This window comes from Genypterus blacodes, unplaced genomic scaffold (assembly GCF_046128005.1).
Source record: "Genypterus blacodes isolate CSIRO-AG114 ecotype Tasmania unplaced genomic scaffold, CSIRO-AGI_Gbla_v1 ptg000141l_1, whole genome shotgun sequence".
In the NCBI taxonomy this organism is placed as follows: Eukaryota; Metazoa; Chordata; class Actinopteri; order Ophidiiformes; family Ophidiidae; genus Genypterus; species Genypterus blacodes.
In genome coordinates this window covers 87,510-105,000 of record NW_027466943.1, presented here as the reverse complement: position 1 = coordinate 105,000, position 17,491 = coordinate 87,510, and the positions used below count along the sequence as shown (strand labels likewise).

Below are 17,491 nucleotides of genomic sequence, written 5' to 3'. Positions count from 1 at the left end.
TGTGTGTGAGCGAATATGCGTTATATCGTGTCATCGACAAAACTTGGCAAAGCTGTTTCTCGTCTTGGATTCCATCCCGGGGGTGAATCATGGTTTACTTTTCCTCCACCAGATGAGTGTGTGAACGTCACAGACACATTTCTTTAGATTCCAACACTTCTTCAGCCACATGAAAGCTTTTGGACTGAGCCTTCATCCCTTTTACACGCCTGGCAGGTCGTCTGGAAAACGTTCCCTCTGCTACGCAGCTTGGCCCCTGCATAACTGTCACTCTCTATTAGCTTAATCTGAAATGAATCCACTAAATATGTAAGGTGCCAGGAGAGATTATACCCCCTATATAAACAATGGTTATGTGCAGTTATAAATGTAGGTCTCTCTGGTCTGGTACGGTACAAACCATCACAGGTCATAAGTGCATGGTGGAGTTGGCATGGTCCAACATCTCAGTCCAGGCTTAATAGATTGATAGATACATAGCTACATAGATATTCTTTATTGATTCCAAACTGGGAAATTGACGCTGAGTTAAGATCCTTGTCTGCGTGTCTGCTTCATGCATGTTGCGTAATATCAAAGGATAACCCTCTTACGGTGATTCTATGGATTATTTTCTGGGATATTATGTCCAAACTAGGTCACAAACAATGGGAGCAATTTTTGGTGATATTTGCTGTGTACTTAGCAGGTTCTTAGTAGACAACAAGCACAAACACAGAGGTGCTTACTTCTAATCTAAAGCAAAAACTACATAGCTACAGGGCAGGAAGAAGAAGACAGCAAACAGGCCTCATCACAGGTGGGGGGGTAGGGGTCATCTGGGGTAAAAGGTCTATCCCCCCGGGGCAGATGGTGTGCTGGAGCCCACGTTCACCACATTCCTGTGATCCCTCAGCAAAGTCACAAGTCATCTCGACTCCCTCCGAGGGATTAAGAGCGGCTCAGACTTCATTTGCTACGCACGCTTTCACTTTCATCTGATATTTTTAGATAGACGGCAATGAATCACTGATTCTTAAAGTATTCTAGCAGAAATGAGGAGATGACATAGAGACATAAATAAGATGTGTGTTGTGTTTGTGTTGTCGGGCAGCCAGTGGTCTGCAGCGGTCTGCCTGACGTGACTGTGTGCATGTCGGCTAAGCTGCAAGCTGTAAAAAATCCCCCATGCCGGGCTCTTTCTCAACAGTTATGTCACAAAAGGACCACCAGAAGAAGAAAGGAGAATGGGGGTTGGAATAGGGTGGAGGGGTTGCTAAGAGGTACCAGGCCAGGGTCAAAGGTCACGTCACAGAGCGCAGTACTTTCATCTCACCCTCTAATGAAAACCTGCCTAAGCCTGTGTGTCCTCGGACCAAAGTCTCAACACTTATTACATAAGAACACACACACACACATACACACACATGCACACACTTTATGTTAGGAACAAAAGGGAGAATAAGAACCCTGTTGGTGCGCAGTGATGGGGAAAAGCAGCAGCAGAGATTATTGGCCTTCAAGGTGCGCTTCATTAGAAAGTATTTGATTTGAAAAGCTCATATCTTCAACAAACACGGCTATTAAGCGGAAATAAGCATATAACTTACAGAAGATGCGAAAACACAGGTTCACAATTTGTAGTTTTACAGCTAAATGGAGCTCAAGGTGCAGTCTGTGGTTAGTGTGTGAGCATATATTACCTGTATGAGCATCCAGGAGAACTGGCTGAGGTAGAAGAAATGAGCGAAGAGCGCCAGAGCGGCACAACTGTCCTCTGAAAACACTGGGCCACGGAAAACTGACACCAGAAAACAGATCTGTATGAAAAAGAGAGAAAAAGACACATTTAGACTACAGACATGAAATGAGACATGAGACTATGAAATCTGATACAGAAATCCCAGCTCATTTTCATTGCTTATTGTGCAAATCATCATTTTCCCCAAAGAAACTTAGAACAGTGAGACGGGTTTCGAGACAAGGGTGACATTTAGTGTGACAGGTCGGCACACCCAAACACACACACACACACACACACACACACACACACACACACACACACACACACACACACACACACACACACACACACAAACATGGCTGCAGTGTTCCTCACAGTATCAGCAGGACAGACTGTGTAGATGATTTATTACTTATTTTATAGCTCAGATAGTTTCGTAAAGGCCAAGGACAGCCCAATGAAGATACCAATCCTAAAACAAAATAGAGACATCCTATTCTGCAGACCTGTTAGATCTCCACTCAGGTAAGCGTTTAAAAAAGAAATACCTCATCAGCACACAAATATATATTTGTATTTATATACACAGTATATACATAAAGAGAGAGTGAGAGAGGTTTGTACAGATGTGTGGGCGTTGCACTTTACCAAATAACTGAATAACAGACAAAAGCAGAATCACAATGCGTAGGATCGAATGCATCAGGGGGTCCCAATTCGATTTGTAACAGCGGCGAGTGGAGAGCTCACAGGAACAGCTGAAAATACTCCAGTGTCCATCAAAGAGCTTCATAAACCTCTGGCACAGACAACCAGACAACCAGACAGACAGACAGAAAGACAGACAGACAGCGAGACAGACAGACAGACAGACAGACAGACAGACAGAAAGAGAGCAGTGCTGACACAGCCAGCAGATTGTTACATAATCTGTCGCCTGCCGGCCCTCTGCCGGTGCGCGAGAAACTGAGGGATGAAGGAGGGACGATAATGAGAAACAGAGCGATGAGACAGAAATATAATGAGCATCTGATAGGGAGATGCAGGGGAGTAAAGAGGTGGCAAGGGACAGGCGGGATCCTGTGGAACCATCATGTCTCACTGTAACTTTGTCATTTCTGCCGCACACAGCAGTTTAGCTCAATTGAATTCAGAACGGACCGAAACACTAATTTTACAGTTAATTCATTTTCTATTGATCTCAAATTCTATGTGATCATTGCGAGAGCCAGGTGTGGCTCGGTGAGCTTTTAGTAGCCATAACACAACCTGTACTGTCAATACCATCATATAGTTGAGCTTAGTTTGCTTCCCGATACGGGCGCTATAGTAACCAGGCAAACAGATTGAGTCTTGCTGTGTCTTCACACGCACACACAGCTTCTATTTGCATGTTGAGTGACGTTGCCATTGGATGACACCATTAACACAGCATTTCTCACTCAGATATAAATACAGTATACATGTATATTTCTTCCTCTCTTTATTCAGAACTACGTCCCATTGCGTCTCTTTTCCACACTTCTCGGGAAACCAAAGCGGGAAATCCCTGACTGACCATTCCTGGATTTTCCGCTGCTTCCTAACCATGTCTGCATCTCCAGTTAAGGGGGAAAAGTGGGGGCCTGTTTGTTGAATAAACATGCCAGTAATTCCGTTTCCCGTTCATGCTCCAAAGCTCTGCAGGGTGTGAGTGGGAGGGAAGGCACAGGAAGGAAACTCATGCCTGAGCGGGGGCATAGGGCCAGAGCGCCGAGGCTGTTCAGGTGGTTTATGGGAAGGGATATTACAGGGCATGGCTGTGTACTTTTGGCATCGGTTGGTATAATTTGTCCAAGGGCACAGCGTGACAACAACAGGCCAGAGAAATGCAAAATACAACACAAGCACCATTATTATTATTTGTGACATCAAAGCCGACAATATGCGGGGGGAAACTTGAACTGCAGACATGGGGTGAAAGGATGACATAACACGGGCTGACCCGCCAAAAGGAGGAATACAGAAAGGCCATATTTGATAAGAGTGAGTTGCTGGTTGACATCTTTCTTTGAAAAGGCCCCTGTAACAGGTAGTCAAACACACCACACACACACACACACACACACACACACACACACACACACACACACACACAGGAACCAGATTTTTTTATGAGGCGTATTACACAACACACTGTTGTTGGCTCTTAGCAGCATCTGGATAATGTATCACACCACATATAATATGGCAATAAAATGCATGGAACTGTACATAGATAGTACAGACACACACACACACACACACACACACACACACACACACACACACACCAGGCAAGTTTTATCAGTCTAAAAAGAGACCATCATGAGAGACAATTCACAAGGGAAACATTTGTTCTCTGGATTTGCGTTCCGGAGGGGATATCTGGAAAACATCAAGGCTGCAGAACTTTACCATATATTTACATACGGAAACTCATCAGCACAAATCTACAGAGGCAGTAACTCACACATACAGTACAAAGGTTAACAAAACTGTTCCTCCAACTGCAACAATGAAGACGGCCCCTATTGTGATATGACATTTGTACAGAAGGGTGTGGCAGAGGTAAGAGGGAGCTGAGCAGACGCTGCAGTCTCTACCTGCCTCCAGGGGGCGCTTCACGTCAGGACTTACTACATTTGTGTGTTTTGGCTTCCGCTCTTATGTCTGCGGGAGAAGGGGAACAAAGGGAGTCAAGTCGTGTTTTTCTAATTTCAGATTTCTGCTACATAATCAGTCAGAAGCTTTTCGTGGTACAGGCTGTTCTGTCTTACACCTGTTGGCTTGTGACTCGTACTAGAGACTGATGTCACGCTATCATTTGAGCCGCAGATACAAATCCTGGTTAGGCGAGTCAGGTTCTGCACAGGTTCATGCAGACGTGCACACAGGGCTGGGAGGGTTACGGCTGTGTCTTTGTTCTCCACACGTCTGATAACAGGTTAGAGATCTAGCGTTAGAGGGGGTGGTTAAGGAGGTATGGAGGTCAGGGCTGTACTGAAGCTGCTGTCACTGATTGGTCCGAGGGTTCAATGGTGGGGTGACAGGACTGAAGATTTTATCACAGCTCTAACTTACGCTTGGCAGTTTTTTTTGTTTAAGAGGCTGGGAGTCGACCTGTCTAGTCCCTCAGGCTGTGGACTTATTTAGAGACGCAAAGACTGGGAGGTGCTGCAGGACTCAAAATATAAGTCTGGCCAGAGACGTGAGGGTGTGTGTGCAGGTAGTGTGCAATCCCTGCCTGGTAAAACAGGAACTAATAAAGCACACAAACATACACACACAAAAGCAGGTAATGGCCAGACAGAAAGAGAGAGAGAGAGAGAGAGAGAGAGAGAGAGTTTAAATCTCTTCCTCTCTTGCTTGATTCCTGTTGTCTTGTCTTCAGTTCTTCCCTTTGCTCTGTGAGTTAGGGTGTTGATGATATCGCAGCTGAGTTCCACAAGATTTTACTTTTTATCTGATATAATCAGAAGGTCTTGAAGTGACAACAAGTGTTAACATTTCGCAACCGTGAGAAATGTTGAAGGATGTTGCGATGGGCAACAGTTTTTCCATGACGTTTCACCATGACAGAAATAATCAGAGGCAGAAAATGACCAATCAACATCTAACTAAATATAACAGATGCGTCAAATAACATGTTGTTGAGATCACAGAGAGTCTGCAACATCAAATGCTATAGTAATATTATGATGGTGCAGCTACTCTGTGCTGTTGACGGCTGCAGCTCTCGTCCTCCCTGCGAGTCGCGCGGCGCCGTTCGATCAGCCTGTGTGCTGACACTGAGGTAGTTAAAGTGTTCCAGCGGGGCTAAAAATAGCATCTGCCTGGTGCATTACATCACTGAGGGGATGGGGCCTGAGCCAGAGTCTCCATCTAGCATCATGTTCAAAACACTTAACCTCAACCTTCCCCTCCTCATCCTGTCCTCCTCCTCTCCTTCTTTTTTCTTCTTCTTCTACCCCCCTCACCAGCAGCTCCCTCTTTATCCTCTGCTCCACCCTTCTTCTCATCTTTCCCTCCCCCTGTCTCCTCCTCCGCCTCCTTCTCCCCGCTCCATCACCTCCCCCTTTCACTTTAACAGCTACCGGTCTGATCTAGCTGGTTCCAGCCTCAGCCTGCACTCTGGGTGTTTCCTCCACTGCCTTTGTTCAGACAGAGATAAAGGGAGAGAAAGACAGCAAAAGAGAAATACAAGATCGCCTTTCCTGCCTCACCCCCAACACACTTAATAGTCTCGTCAACAGAGCAAAGCTTTACTATCAATCAATTCCAGCCCTTGCATCTCTACCACCTCTTGTCATCTGCAGCAGAGGACTTCCAAGCTGATCTGGCAACAACTGCAAATTTATCTATGATTTGCTCACGTAGCTTTAAAACTAGAAGTCACACAGATCACATTACACGGCAGGAGACAGTGTTTGTTTTCTTGCCACTCAATGGGCGCTAATGAGAGTGGTTACTGCGTGCCTCTGCATGAGACCTGCTACAGTCGCTCCCCCCTCACGTGCCAGAATCCTTCAGCTGGTGTGTGTGCGTGCGTGTGTGATTTATGTGGCGAAGTGCACAGGGCCGCCACTTGCAGGAAGGAAGCAGGTCACTTGGGGATGGCTCATAGGTGGGTTATTGGGGCAGTGTGTGTGTGTGTGTGTGTGTGTGTGTGTGTGTGTGTGTGTGTGTGTGAGAGTGTGTGTGTGTGTGTGAGAGTGTGTGTGTGTGTGTGGGGGGAGTAGGAGAAGAGATATGTTTGGTGATTTAAGATCAACCCACAGAGATGTTTGATTGTGCTTCACTTGATCGCCCGCTCCATCATTGGTAGCCATGTTGTCGTAACAGCATGTGGACTTGCTTACTGTCACTCTGCAGAGGTAAAGTTCACCTGTGTTTTGGGTGAAGTTTCAAGCTGTTGCCATGTAAACACAGTCTCCCCTCGTCTGTTTGACACCCAAACAACAGTGACACCTCATTGACCACAAACACTCATTGCGACAGAGTCAAAAGCTGTGTGTATGCGTGCGTATGTATTGATGTTGTAAAAAAAAAAGAAGGAAATATCAGGGATCCCGGCATGTAAACTAGGCAACCCGCAGGTTTTTGATTTGTGCAAAAAAGGAAAGGGTGCTTTGACATTCCTTTGTTTTCAGTGTGAGGCAACAACAATCGTCTGTCAGCGTTTTGCAGAAGGACACATTAACCCATAAACCATTGACAAGTTTACACTGTCATTAATGTGGTTACTTCAGCTCTGTAGAATGCTGAAGGTTTACGGTGACAACATACTGTATGTCAACTGCAACGAGTGAGCATTTAGCACAACGATGGTCAGGCTAGCTCCTCCATCGAGAATCTCAGCAACACCATCTACACAAGGAACACTAACAGCAGTGTGGCAGACCTCTCCTTCCTTCTCCCGCTTTAGCTTCAGTCACGGCCTGCAGCTGCTTTCCATCACTTGCGAGCCTGCCACTTGAATTTCCTTCCATAACATCTGGCGTGAACCAGCGTGGGGAGCAGACAGAGCAGTCATTGGGGCTGCACGAGGCACAGGACACACAAAGGGCTTCATATGCACAAACACACACACAGCTATAAAAACACTTCACCAAGCTGCTCAAGGCCAGCTCCCTAGACACACACACTCCACGGGTCTACTTTGGCCTCTCACCAACCTCTGTGAGCGTCATGTGGCATGTGGGCACGATCCCAACACACAGCATACAGTACATCTATGGTCTCTTCAGCAATGGCTTAATGGATTGTGTGTGTGTCTCTCGCTGCTTTTTTGTTACTAAGGGTCGTATTCAATGCCACACAGCAAACAACACAGAAGCAGTGAAAAGTATTGTAAAAAAGTGAAAGCCGGCGTATCTTTCCACATGTGAGGTGAAGGACTTTCAGATATACAGTTGCACAAGATGTACAGCACATAAAGCCTCTTTATTCAGTCACTAGCACATGGCATTAGGCTGTACTCATGTTGGGTCGATCCAGAGAGACGGAGAGAGCGAGAGGGAGACAGACAGACAGACAGACAGACAGACACAGACAGATAAAAAGACAGACACAAAGAGACAGACAGACACAGAAAGAGCGAGACAGACACAGAGAGAGAAGGAAAGCAAGAGAGAGAGAGAGAGAGAGAGAGAGAGAGAGAGAGAGAGAGAGAGAGACACAGAGAGAGAGAGAGAGAGAGAGAGAGAGAGAGAGAGAGAGGCTGGGTGTGTACTATGTGTAATGGCTAGTTTCTGCTACAAACCACTTCGACCTGCCGGAGGAGTCTCATCCATGGAGTCTCCATTCCAATAAGCCATTGATCTGGGAGGGATCCCTCTGTGCAGACCGGCTGACCTGCAGAGTATGTGTCAATGAGCCGCTCTAAGTCGATCAATACGCAAAGAGTCTGATGAAGTTAAGCACTGCAGCCTCCATTCATGGCCACATGCAGTGAGCAGCATGCTGATGGCTTTGGCTCAGGCCTACTGTGGTAATATAACTTCTAATGTTTCACAGATTTGCACAAGGCTACTTAACCGGTGCTGCTATTCTTTCTTCTTAACTGTTCAGACAGGATATTAAGGGACATACAGTGTTCTGTTGCTGAAATACCAAAAATAGTGGCACAATTTCCAAGATAAGAGATGGAGGACCTGACATTTCCATCATGATAACAGAGCTGTGACTTATTAGTAGTGTGGTTGTAAAAGCAGTGAGGCTCTAGAGAAACATTGATCAGCAGCTCATTAACGCCTGCTGTTGAACTTGGTTCTGGCCGTGGAGCTACAGTGACCCCTGCAGGTCACAAGAGGGCCAGGTTGGGTTTACGTGTTGTATGTGTGTGTGTGTGTGCGTGTGTTTGTGCAGTAAGTCTGCCCCTGTCATCACCTGAAACATGAATCCTTAAGTCGTGCTCGGACAATACTGACACCGAGCAGAGACACAAACAAACTGATAAAGTAGACTGATTACAATTTGCAGATAAGGAAGGAACAAAGGAGCTTAATATAGACACAACTCAATTTGATTACACGGTTTGCCATTTCCCTCCTACAGTCAACATTTCCTGCTTCTCTGAGGAAGTCAGGGGCGACTCTCATGATCTATTTCAGGACATTAAGCTGGCATCGTCAATCTTAGCTCTCTACATTTGAATGGTGGTAAACGGTTTCAACAGACTTTCGTAATGGTAACTATTCACTCATCAAACAACACAGACAAAAAAATACATTATTGCTTAGATCCTGTGTCAAACTTTGTAAAACTACTGCCCAACTAAATGCAGAATCCCGGCGCAAACGAACTGCATGGCAACATTTGGCCCCAAGTTCACTGGTCAAGACCCAAGTTCACTGCTGTGTACACATGCAGACCTGCCAAAACAAGCTGGCAAACTCTAAAAATAGATCAGGTTATTGAGGACCTGGAAAACCTAAGACTCAGAGTTATAAATCTGCCCTCCTGTCTGCAGATCCATTTGTTAGAATCCCTGATGACAGAGATTAAATACAACAAATCAGGCTGGCGGTCCCACGTATTTAAGTACTTGTATATCAGTAAACATACCAACAATGGCAATGTTTATGTCCAATGCCATGTTTTTAATATATTTCAGTGTGCAAGTGTATTTAGAATTTACATTTATAAACACTAGGACAAACTTCCACATTTTTTACATGATTCTGTTAAATGAGTGTCAAGGTCATTTTGTGATCAGGTTAACTCTGGATTGTGTCGAGGCCATGAATGGAAGCTTAAGATCTGCATCTACAGAGCAGTGAATAGATCTCAAATACTGGGAAAATAAAGATTTGGCTAATCAGGCTTTTGACAAGTCATACATCTAAGGTAGACATACAAAACATACTAGATATTGTAGCTGAACATCCAGGTTTATGTTCGATTTTCTTAGCATGAATCCCCAGCGATCAATGAGTGAATGTCGTGAATAATTTAGTCTTTAATTATAAGACGGTGGCATATTACATTTTAGAATTGTGTTTAACTGAAATGAAGGAGAAAATGCTGCTAATGCCTCCTAGTGTTTGCTGTTTTGCTTTTATTGGAAAGTTTATTTTACTCTTTTTTTCCCACCCAGGCCTATGATGCGATCTGTAGCTGCCTGTACTGCTGTATGTTGTCATCCTGTAAAAGCTGTACCTACGAGATCATCGAACTAACAACAAGGAGGTCATCCAAAACTCTGCGTCCACACTACTGTGTCATTTCTACAAAACTTTCGAAGGCTGTGGCTTTCTGCTGTTGCCTCGTTTGTCACCCTACTGTCTTAATTAACTTGAACATTACATAGCCTGGTTCTCTTCAGGGTTTCAGTTCTCCTTTCCACCTCTCTCTCTCTCTCTCTCTCTCTCTCTCTCTCTCTTCCCTCCTGTATGTTATTTTAAAGACACAACACAACTATCTATATCCAACAACGCTATCATAAACAACCCGACAGTACAGGTCATCAGTCCAACTCACTGCCCCCTCGTCTCCTTATACATTTTGTCCATGTGTGTATCACATTCCACAGGTCCCAGTCAACATCTTTTTCTCTGCTTGTCTTTCTTTTTCCCCCCTCTTTCTGTACCAAAAAAAGATCTCCAAAATGTCACAAAACTTTATGCTCATTGTCATTTCAAATGCTTTCTCCAATAAAAATGTAAAAAAAAAAGTCATACATCTAAGGTAGCAATGCAACATACAATATATTGTAGCTGAACATCCATGTTTACGATTGGATTTCTCCAGGGATGAATTAGTGAATGTCGTGAATCATTTAGTCTATAATTATATTTTATAATTGTGTTTCACCAGAGTAGAGAAGGTGCAAAACATAATCCAGCATAGCCAGTAGGTAGGAAACCCATCATGATAATTAACCAAACTTAAACTGCACTTATGCTTGATAACAAATCAATATCATAAATGAATGCAGACAAGATATGGCAATTATTATTTATGCAAACATCGGTGGAATATGTTATTACTGATGGATCATCATAGATCCTATCTCATCACTATCTGCACTAATATTGAAAAAAAGGCAAAGCTCCATTTAAATGAACATTATTTTGGCTTTTGGACTGTTTTGATTTGTTTGTTACATGATAGCCGTGATCTAATGAAGGCCTTATCCAGCTTAAAGCAACTTGGGACAGCATGTCTAAGCAACTCCCTGCACGCTTTGTTTGATTATTAAATCTTCATAACAGCAAAAAAACGCTACAAAGAATATGTGGACGAGTCGTACCTGAGAAGTTTGGTACGTAAAAGGCAGTAACATTTAATGAGCTTTTTATTATGTCGTTGCTCAGCAGGTGAGTGAACTGCTGATATATAACCGCTGTGCAAATAGGAATTAAAGCAATATGATCAAGCAATAGGCTCCTTATTAGAGACTGGTGTAGGAGTCACGTATCACTTATAACAGCCTCTGTACTACCTGACACCACAAAGGCTTATGCAGCAAAGCTCAACCAGATTCCTTCGGGACAGACATGAATAAGATGTTCAGACCAGAGTACAGGTTCTATTATTTACTGTACCAGTACAAAATGTCATGTACGAGCTACGTGATGTAAGCTGGCATAAGTTTGACAGGCCAGCTGACTGCCTGCTGTCAGAACAGAAAGGCTGAAAGTCTATTTAAATGTTCCACCAGCCAGTCATGCATCCATCATAATCCATAACCCCACAGAGGTTCTGCCTCAGTCTGCATTATGTTCATCTTAAATCTTTATTACCACCGACAGGGAGCTTATGTTTCCAGTCCTGTCTGTCTGTTAGGATATCAAAAAGTAACTCATGGATTTCAATTAAACTTGGTAGGCAGGTTGGACCTGATCCAGAGAAGATCAACCATTTACAATTTGGTGCCGGTTCACCTGATGATGGCGTTGTAATAACCACTATTACATTTTGGCCTTTAACTTTTGAACCATAAATCACATAATTAATTAATAGTTATTCCATGGATTTGTTGACTTCTTTCTGTCCACATTCTCCATAACAGTTTTTTTTTGTATTTCCTCTGACAATTTTGGGTAAGAGTCATAACTAGACGACTGCTCGGTCTTGGCAGAGGTATGAGCTCTGTGACTGTCCTCTTCTAGATGTTGGTGTTACTGTTGATCACAGGGAGATTTCATATCACCAAATATAATTTTATTGCTGAGCCAAAAAGTAATAAATGTTTGATGAGTGATCCTGGCATGTTTGGGGAGAATTGGCCCAGACTCTGAAATCTGTTCGGGGGAAAGGGAATATCAGCAATCTAAACTGATGAGTCACACAGGATGTGAAGTGCCACTCTCATGAAGATGGAGACACAGTGGGAGACAGAGACCGGCTCATGTGGCTGATAACGTCACAGCGCCCTGCTGAGCCCGGCAGCAGCCAGAATGATGAAGGGGGCAGAAAATAGACACGGAGACATCAGTCATCACGGGGAGAAATACAAATGGGATGAGACTTGTGAGAGGAGAAGAAGAAAGCCAGGGGGACAAAAAGTCACATCAGAGGAACTTAGCTATGGATTGGAAACTGGGTTTTGCTTGGTGTAGTAAATCATTTCCAGCATCAGACAGAGAGTAGAGGAAAGTGGGGAAAGTTACAATAAATGCTGACTTGTGTTTTGAGGAGAAAGATGCTGAGTCGATCTGAGACAGGTCAGATGAAGAGGAGAGGAGTCAGGGCAGCGCTAGGTGTTAGACCAGCCAATGGAAATCTGAGTCTCCCATGAGGCCCTTTTCACTTCTCCACTGTCCTGTCTGTCCACACACACACACACACAAACACCCACCCACCCACACACACACACACACACACACACACCCATAGGCCCTGTCTGCTGATACGTTACACCATTACATCACTTGCCTGCCATTAGCCGGGGCTGACAGACAGCAAAGAGCTTAGCTTCGCATTAAAGTCTTATCAGGGACATGGTGGACACTTTATCCTGCTGTTTATTCCGAACATCTGCAAGCAAAATATACAACCTCACAACAACAAACTGAGGGGGGCAAGGGAGGAATCTCTTTTAAATATAATAGAAGAATATATTGACTAATAAAGTATGATCCTGTGTCCTATGTCTTTCATAAGCTTTGTCCCCAGATACGTGTGGGACAGTGTGTCTGCAGTCAGAGCAATAGACGTGGGACACACGCAACCGCTTTCTGTTTGTTGCTCTTAAGATGTATTGCTAATAGAGAGAAGAGATAAACTTCCTCAGGAAAAATGGAGTCACTCACTTTATTTACACAGTGGCCTGTTGATCTTAAGGACGTTCATAAGGCGAGGACACATCCCCCTCCCTGAGAGAGATGAGAAACAACGTACTAGCCTCGTCCCAAACAAAAGCTAAATCTGCCCTCCACACACACACACACACACTTCTTTAATCTGCTGAGAGACATGACCCGTGGGTGGGTTGTTGTATGTGTGTACGTGTGTGCTTGTGTGCGTGTATGTGTGTGTGAAAGTTTGTGAGATGTGGAGAAGTTCTGAATGCTGGAGTATGTCCAAGTGCTAACAGGAAATCCTTTCTAACCAGAAATGCGAGTCACCTAAACACCTCCCAGATACTGGGAACAAAACACTGGGACCACTGGGGGGGGGGTTAACACCGAGGCGTATGTGCGTGTGTGTGTGTGTGTGTGTGGGTGGGTGGGTGGGAATGACCCGCAAGGATGTGGAGCACCATTTTATTTCACAATGGATACAAAATGTAATTGTCTTTCACTTGTGATACCGAAGGTGAGTACATTGTCCTTACTCCTCATAGGCCACTGCATACGTGCACACACACACACTCTCTCTCTCTCTCTGTGTCTGGCACGATTAGACATTGGTGCCCTCAGTAACAGACCAGATGATGCTTCTGGGTGGATGTGCTGAGGGATGTTCGCTCCATCGGCTTTCCACGCGTCAACATCCTCACCTGGCGTATTTCCTCTTGTAAGCCGATTAAGCAATGAGTCATGATTATTTGGCAAGCGACAGAATCCTATTAATTCCGATCCATTCTGTTCCACGTGTACCGCTTATTCAGCATTTTTGCTTCACTCACCATGCAGATAAGGATCACAGAGTGTGTTTGTGTGCCTAAACACACTCAGACGTGTATGACCTCACCTGTGTAGACTGACAAACTATCTGCCTTCATACTTTGGTATTTCTAGAATTTACCTTCTTGTCCAACATAGATAATTGGTCCTCAAGCCTAACATGGCAGTCACACACACACACACACACACACAAAGCACAGCACACTTCCAAACACACACGCACGCACAGGTGATGTTCCCATGCCGTACATGTCCCCCTGGGTAAATTTCCACTCTACCCAGACAATCTTCAGTTGTCTCGCTGAGGGGAGGGCAGGCTGCTGGCCTGGGGCCCCCGTCACTACACAGCCTCGGCCACGGACACACACTTGCAAACGCACGCACACAGAGAACAATTGTGCACAGTGAGAGGCCTCTCCATGGAGGTGGTGGATGGGACAGATCATTCTTTTCTCTTGGTAGGAGGTCTGACGTCTGCATCATAGTCAGTGGCTGCTCTCTTTTCACCTCGTAGGTGTCTTGATATCAATATCAAAGAAGGCAGTTAATACCCCCCACCACCCCAACTAGCCCACCTGTTTCTGAGTTGCACAACCTTCATCAAAGGACCTTAATAGATGGATATTACTTATTATATACACTATAAGTGCGATTATTATATTACTTACTACAGCGATACATTATAACTAACATAGTACAAATAATTGTCACTGCTGCTGTCGCCTCTACTGACAAAGAGACTTTTGCTTGCACATTAACTGCTCCCAAAACTCCCTTACTTATTTTTGCATTTTGTGATCTGAATAAATGAATGGCATTCCTCTAACATGTATGTATGTATGTATGTATGTATGTATGTATGTATGTATGTATGTATGTATGTATGCCTTTCGGTGGTGCCATGAGCGTTCCCTGTTCTCCTACCTCGAAACTGGAAACCGGAGAGGTCAGGATGACAACTCTCACACAAACACACACACACAGACCCAGCAGAAAAGGTAAATAGATAACTCCACCAGATAACACCTGCACCTTGTCAGAGTCACACAGAAGTCTGTGATGTTATTCTAGATCATACTATACCACCAATGCCGTTGTAGGGAGAAATGAATCAAACAGGGCAGCTTTAATTTTCTCCACACAGAGGGCATCGCCAGTGACTAATTACAGTCAGGCCAGCACAGATGGAGAGCCGGGTCTGTTGGGAGGTTGTCAGAGTTCAACCCGACAGTTGAAATCAATTGCGAGGCACGACCAAGGCGCAAACAGAGAAGTTCGACAGACTTTTCTATCACTGATCACATCCGTTCCATCAAGCCAGAGCCCCCAATCATGCAGAAATTCAACACAAACACATTCTGCACCGGAACAGTGAATAGAAATGCTTGGTTGGTGTAGTAATACAACTTCCGGTTCTCAAAAGATGCATCACTTTGACAATAGAACACAGTGTGCAGATATTGCAACAGAATCTGTGTTTTACATACACCAGGAACATGTACACAGTGTACAGTGTGAATGTGTGCAGAGACTTAGCAGCGTAATTCAGAGCATGTGTGATGGTTAAACATAGCGATACATCGCGTGTGGCTGAGCCTGGCGTGTTTACCCTGGTAGTCACAGTGAACTCTTCCACTCTGGGTCACATCCAACACACACCCAGACAGACACACACACACACACGCCTATGCACATCAGACAGATCCTTTGTGCCACCTTATCAAAATATTATAATATTACAATCACCCATGGGGCTCTGAGCACAAATGTGACCGGAACCTGTTTTCCTTTAGGTTCTACCACATACTGAAGCTCGCCCTGATAAGAAGCTGAGATGAAAACGCTTCTAAAATTCACATTTATTGCAACAACTGGTGAGTCTGTCACTACATTATGCTCCCACCCATACTCTTTAAGCGCGGGTTGCAAAACTGCTCTAGATGTGTTTCTTGTTTTGTTTTCTCCTCCTGACCCTTTCAGAGCAAAGAAGTGAAGACAATGACGTCAATTGGTCTATTTTGATTCAGGACATCCTGGCCATCATTACCTTCAAAATAATCCCAGCAGCCATTAAGAGGTCACGTTTCAGCAGCTGATTGTACATTTCATTCAGTCTGGCCTTTAGTTTGGCAGCCTGGAACTCAGTTTACCAGAACTTTGTCGAGTGGCCTTGACTAGGAGGCCACACAAACACCAATACACACACACAAACACACTCAGACACACGTGGAGTTTATAAACCATAGCACAATCTCACACATGTGCACATGGGTGATATGTAGACTTCACATACAGTCCAATATCAACGAGGAGACAGAGCAGGACGGAATTTTCCATTCAAACCCTTGGTAGGTTCAGGGGCTCTGCTGGGGCCATAAACAGCTCGGGTCTGAGGTGGTCAGCCCCCAACAACAGTCTGCTTTAGTAGGGGCTCATGTTTGTCAACCAAAGAGAGTGGGGACCAGTGGAAAATTACCAGTCCCGCACTCACTCACGCATGTACACACACGTACACACACACACACGCACGCTGCAGCTGCTTGACAGTAACTCCCCTCCAGCCACATATCTATCTCACTCACTGCTTATGTGACAGCTTGCGTTTTTAATGGGCTCAGGTGCGGGGGGCATGGCTCTGTTGTCAGGACGCACCAGCCCGCAACCGCTGCCATTCGATTATGTGTGCACAAGTCTGTGCACATTTCTAAGAAATACCTCTGACATGTGTAGCGGCTGGTAACGGTGCTTGTATGTGCGTCTGTGTGTGAGATGTATGCCTAACAACTTACAATGGTTCCCTGTGCATCTGCCATTATAGCAATACGATACTGCAGGGAGACAGTAAGGAGTAATAGAAAATGCCAAAGAAAATAATGCAGCTGGTGTGGGAGTACAAAGGCCTCAGCCTGATACACAAGCAGTGAACTGTGGGAGCTGGCGCTTGACTGTGGCCCATGCTGGGAAGTACAGCAGTATGCACAAGGGGATATTCACAGATCTGTATTACCTGGGTTCCGAGGCAGCTCACCATCATGTGAGTGAGCAGTTTGGCAGCAAACATGGGGAAACGGGAGCACAGCAAGTGGGATAAGATGGCCAACGCAAAGCCTGAGGAGGGAGGAGGAAGAGGAAACGGGTCAGCTGTGGAGCTCGTATCGGTGGTGTTCTACTTGAGAGACGTTATGTGTACCTGAGATGCAGATAAATCCTGAGACGTAGAAGGCCTCGTTGTAGGACGCCACAGTAGCGATCTCTGCACACGCCGTGTAGACAGAAAGATGGGAGCAGGCACATTCCACATAGTTCCCACTCTCTTTCACAACTCTGCAAAACTGACCATCTGATGACCAACTGCAGAGGAGAGGAGAGGAGAGGAGAGGAGAGGAGAGGAGAGGAGAGGAGAGGAGAGGAGAGGAGAGGAGAGGAAATTAATTATATTTGCGAGTTATATGCTATTATTATAATGGTTCTGGTTTAATGAGCCACCAATGTAACCTTACTTAGTGCTTAAGTCATTCACTGACAGCCTCATTTCCCTCTTTATGACTCTGCTTCTCTCCAGCTTTCGCCTTCTTCTGCTTCCATATCGGCTCTCATCACTTTTCTCATCACGTCCAAATAACTGTTCTGACCCAACCTGCCAATTTTTTGCTTGTAACAGTGTGTTCGGCCA

General features: G+C 44.9%; 1 protein-coding gene across 1 annotated transcript in view; it reads right to left on the bottom strand.

Moving 5' to 3' along the window:
* adgrv1 (adhesion G protein-coupled receptor V1) overlaps positions 1 to 17,491 on the bottom strand; it is an 81,042-nt gene that overhangs the window by 23,055 nt on the left and 40,496 nt on the right. The window contains exons 86-88 of the mRNA XM_076165156.1: positions 17,009 to 17,169; positions 16,826 to 16,926; positions 1,683 to 1,799 (exon numbers count right to left, since the gene is read on the bottom strand). Of these exons, the coding sequence (XP_076021271.1) occupies positions 1,683 to 1,799; positions 16,826 to 16,926; positions 17,009 to 17,169 (379 nt within the window). The remainder of the gene's footprint in view (positions 1 to 1,682; positions 1,800 to 16,825; positions 16,927 to 17,008; positions 17,170 to 17,491) is intronic.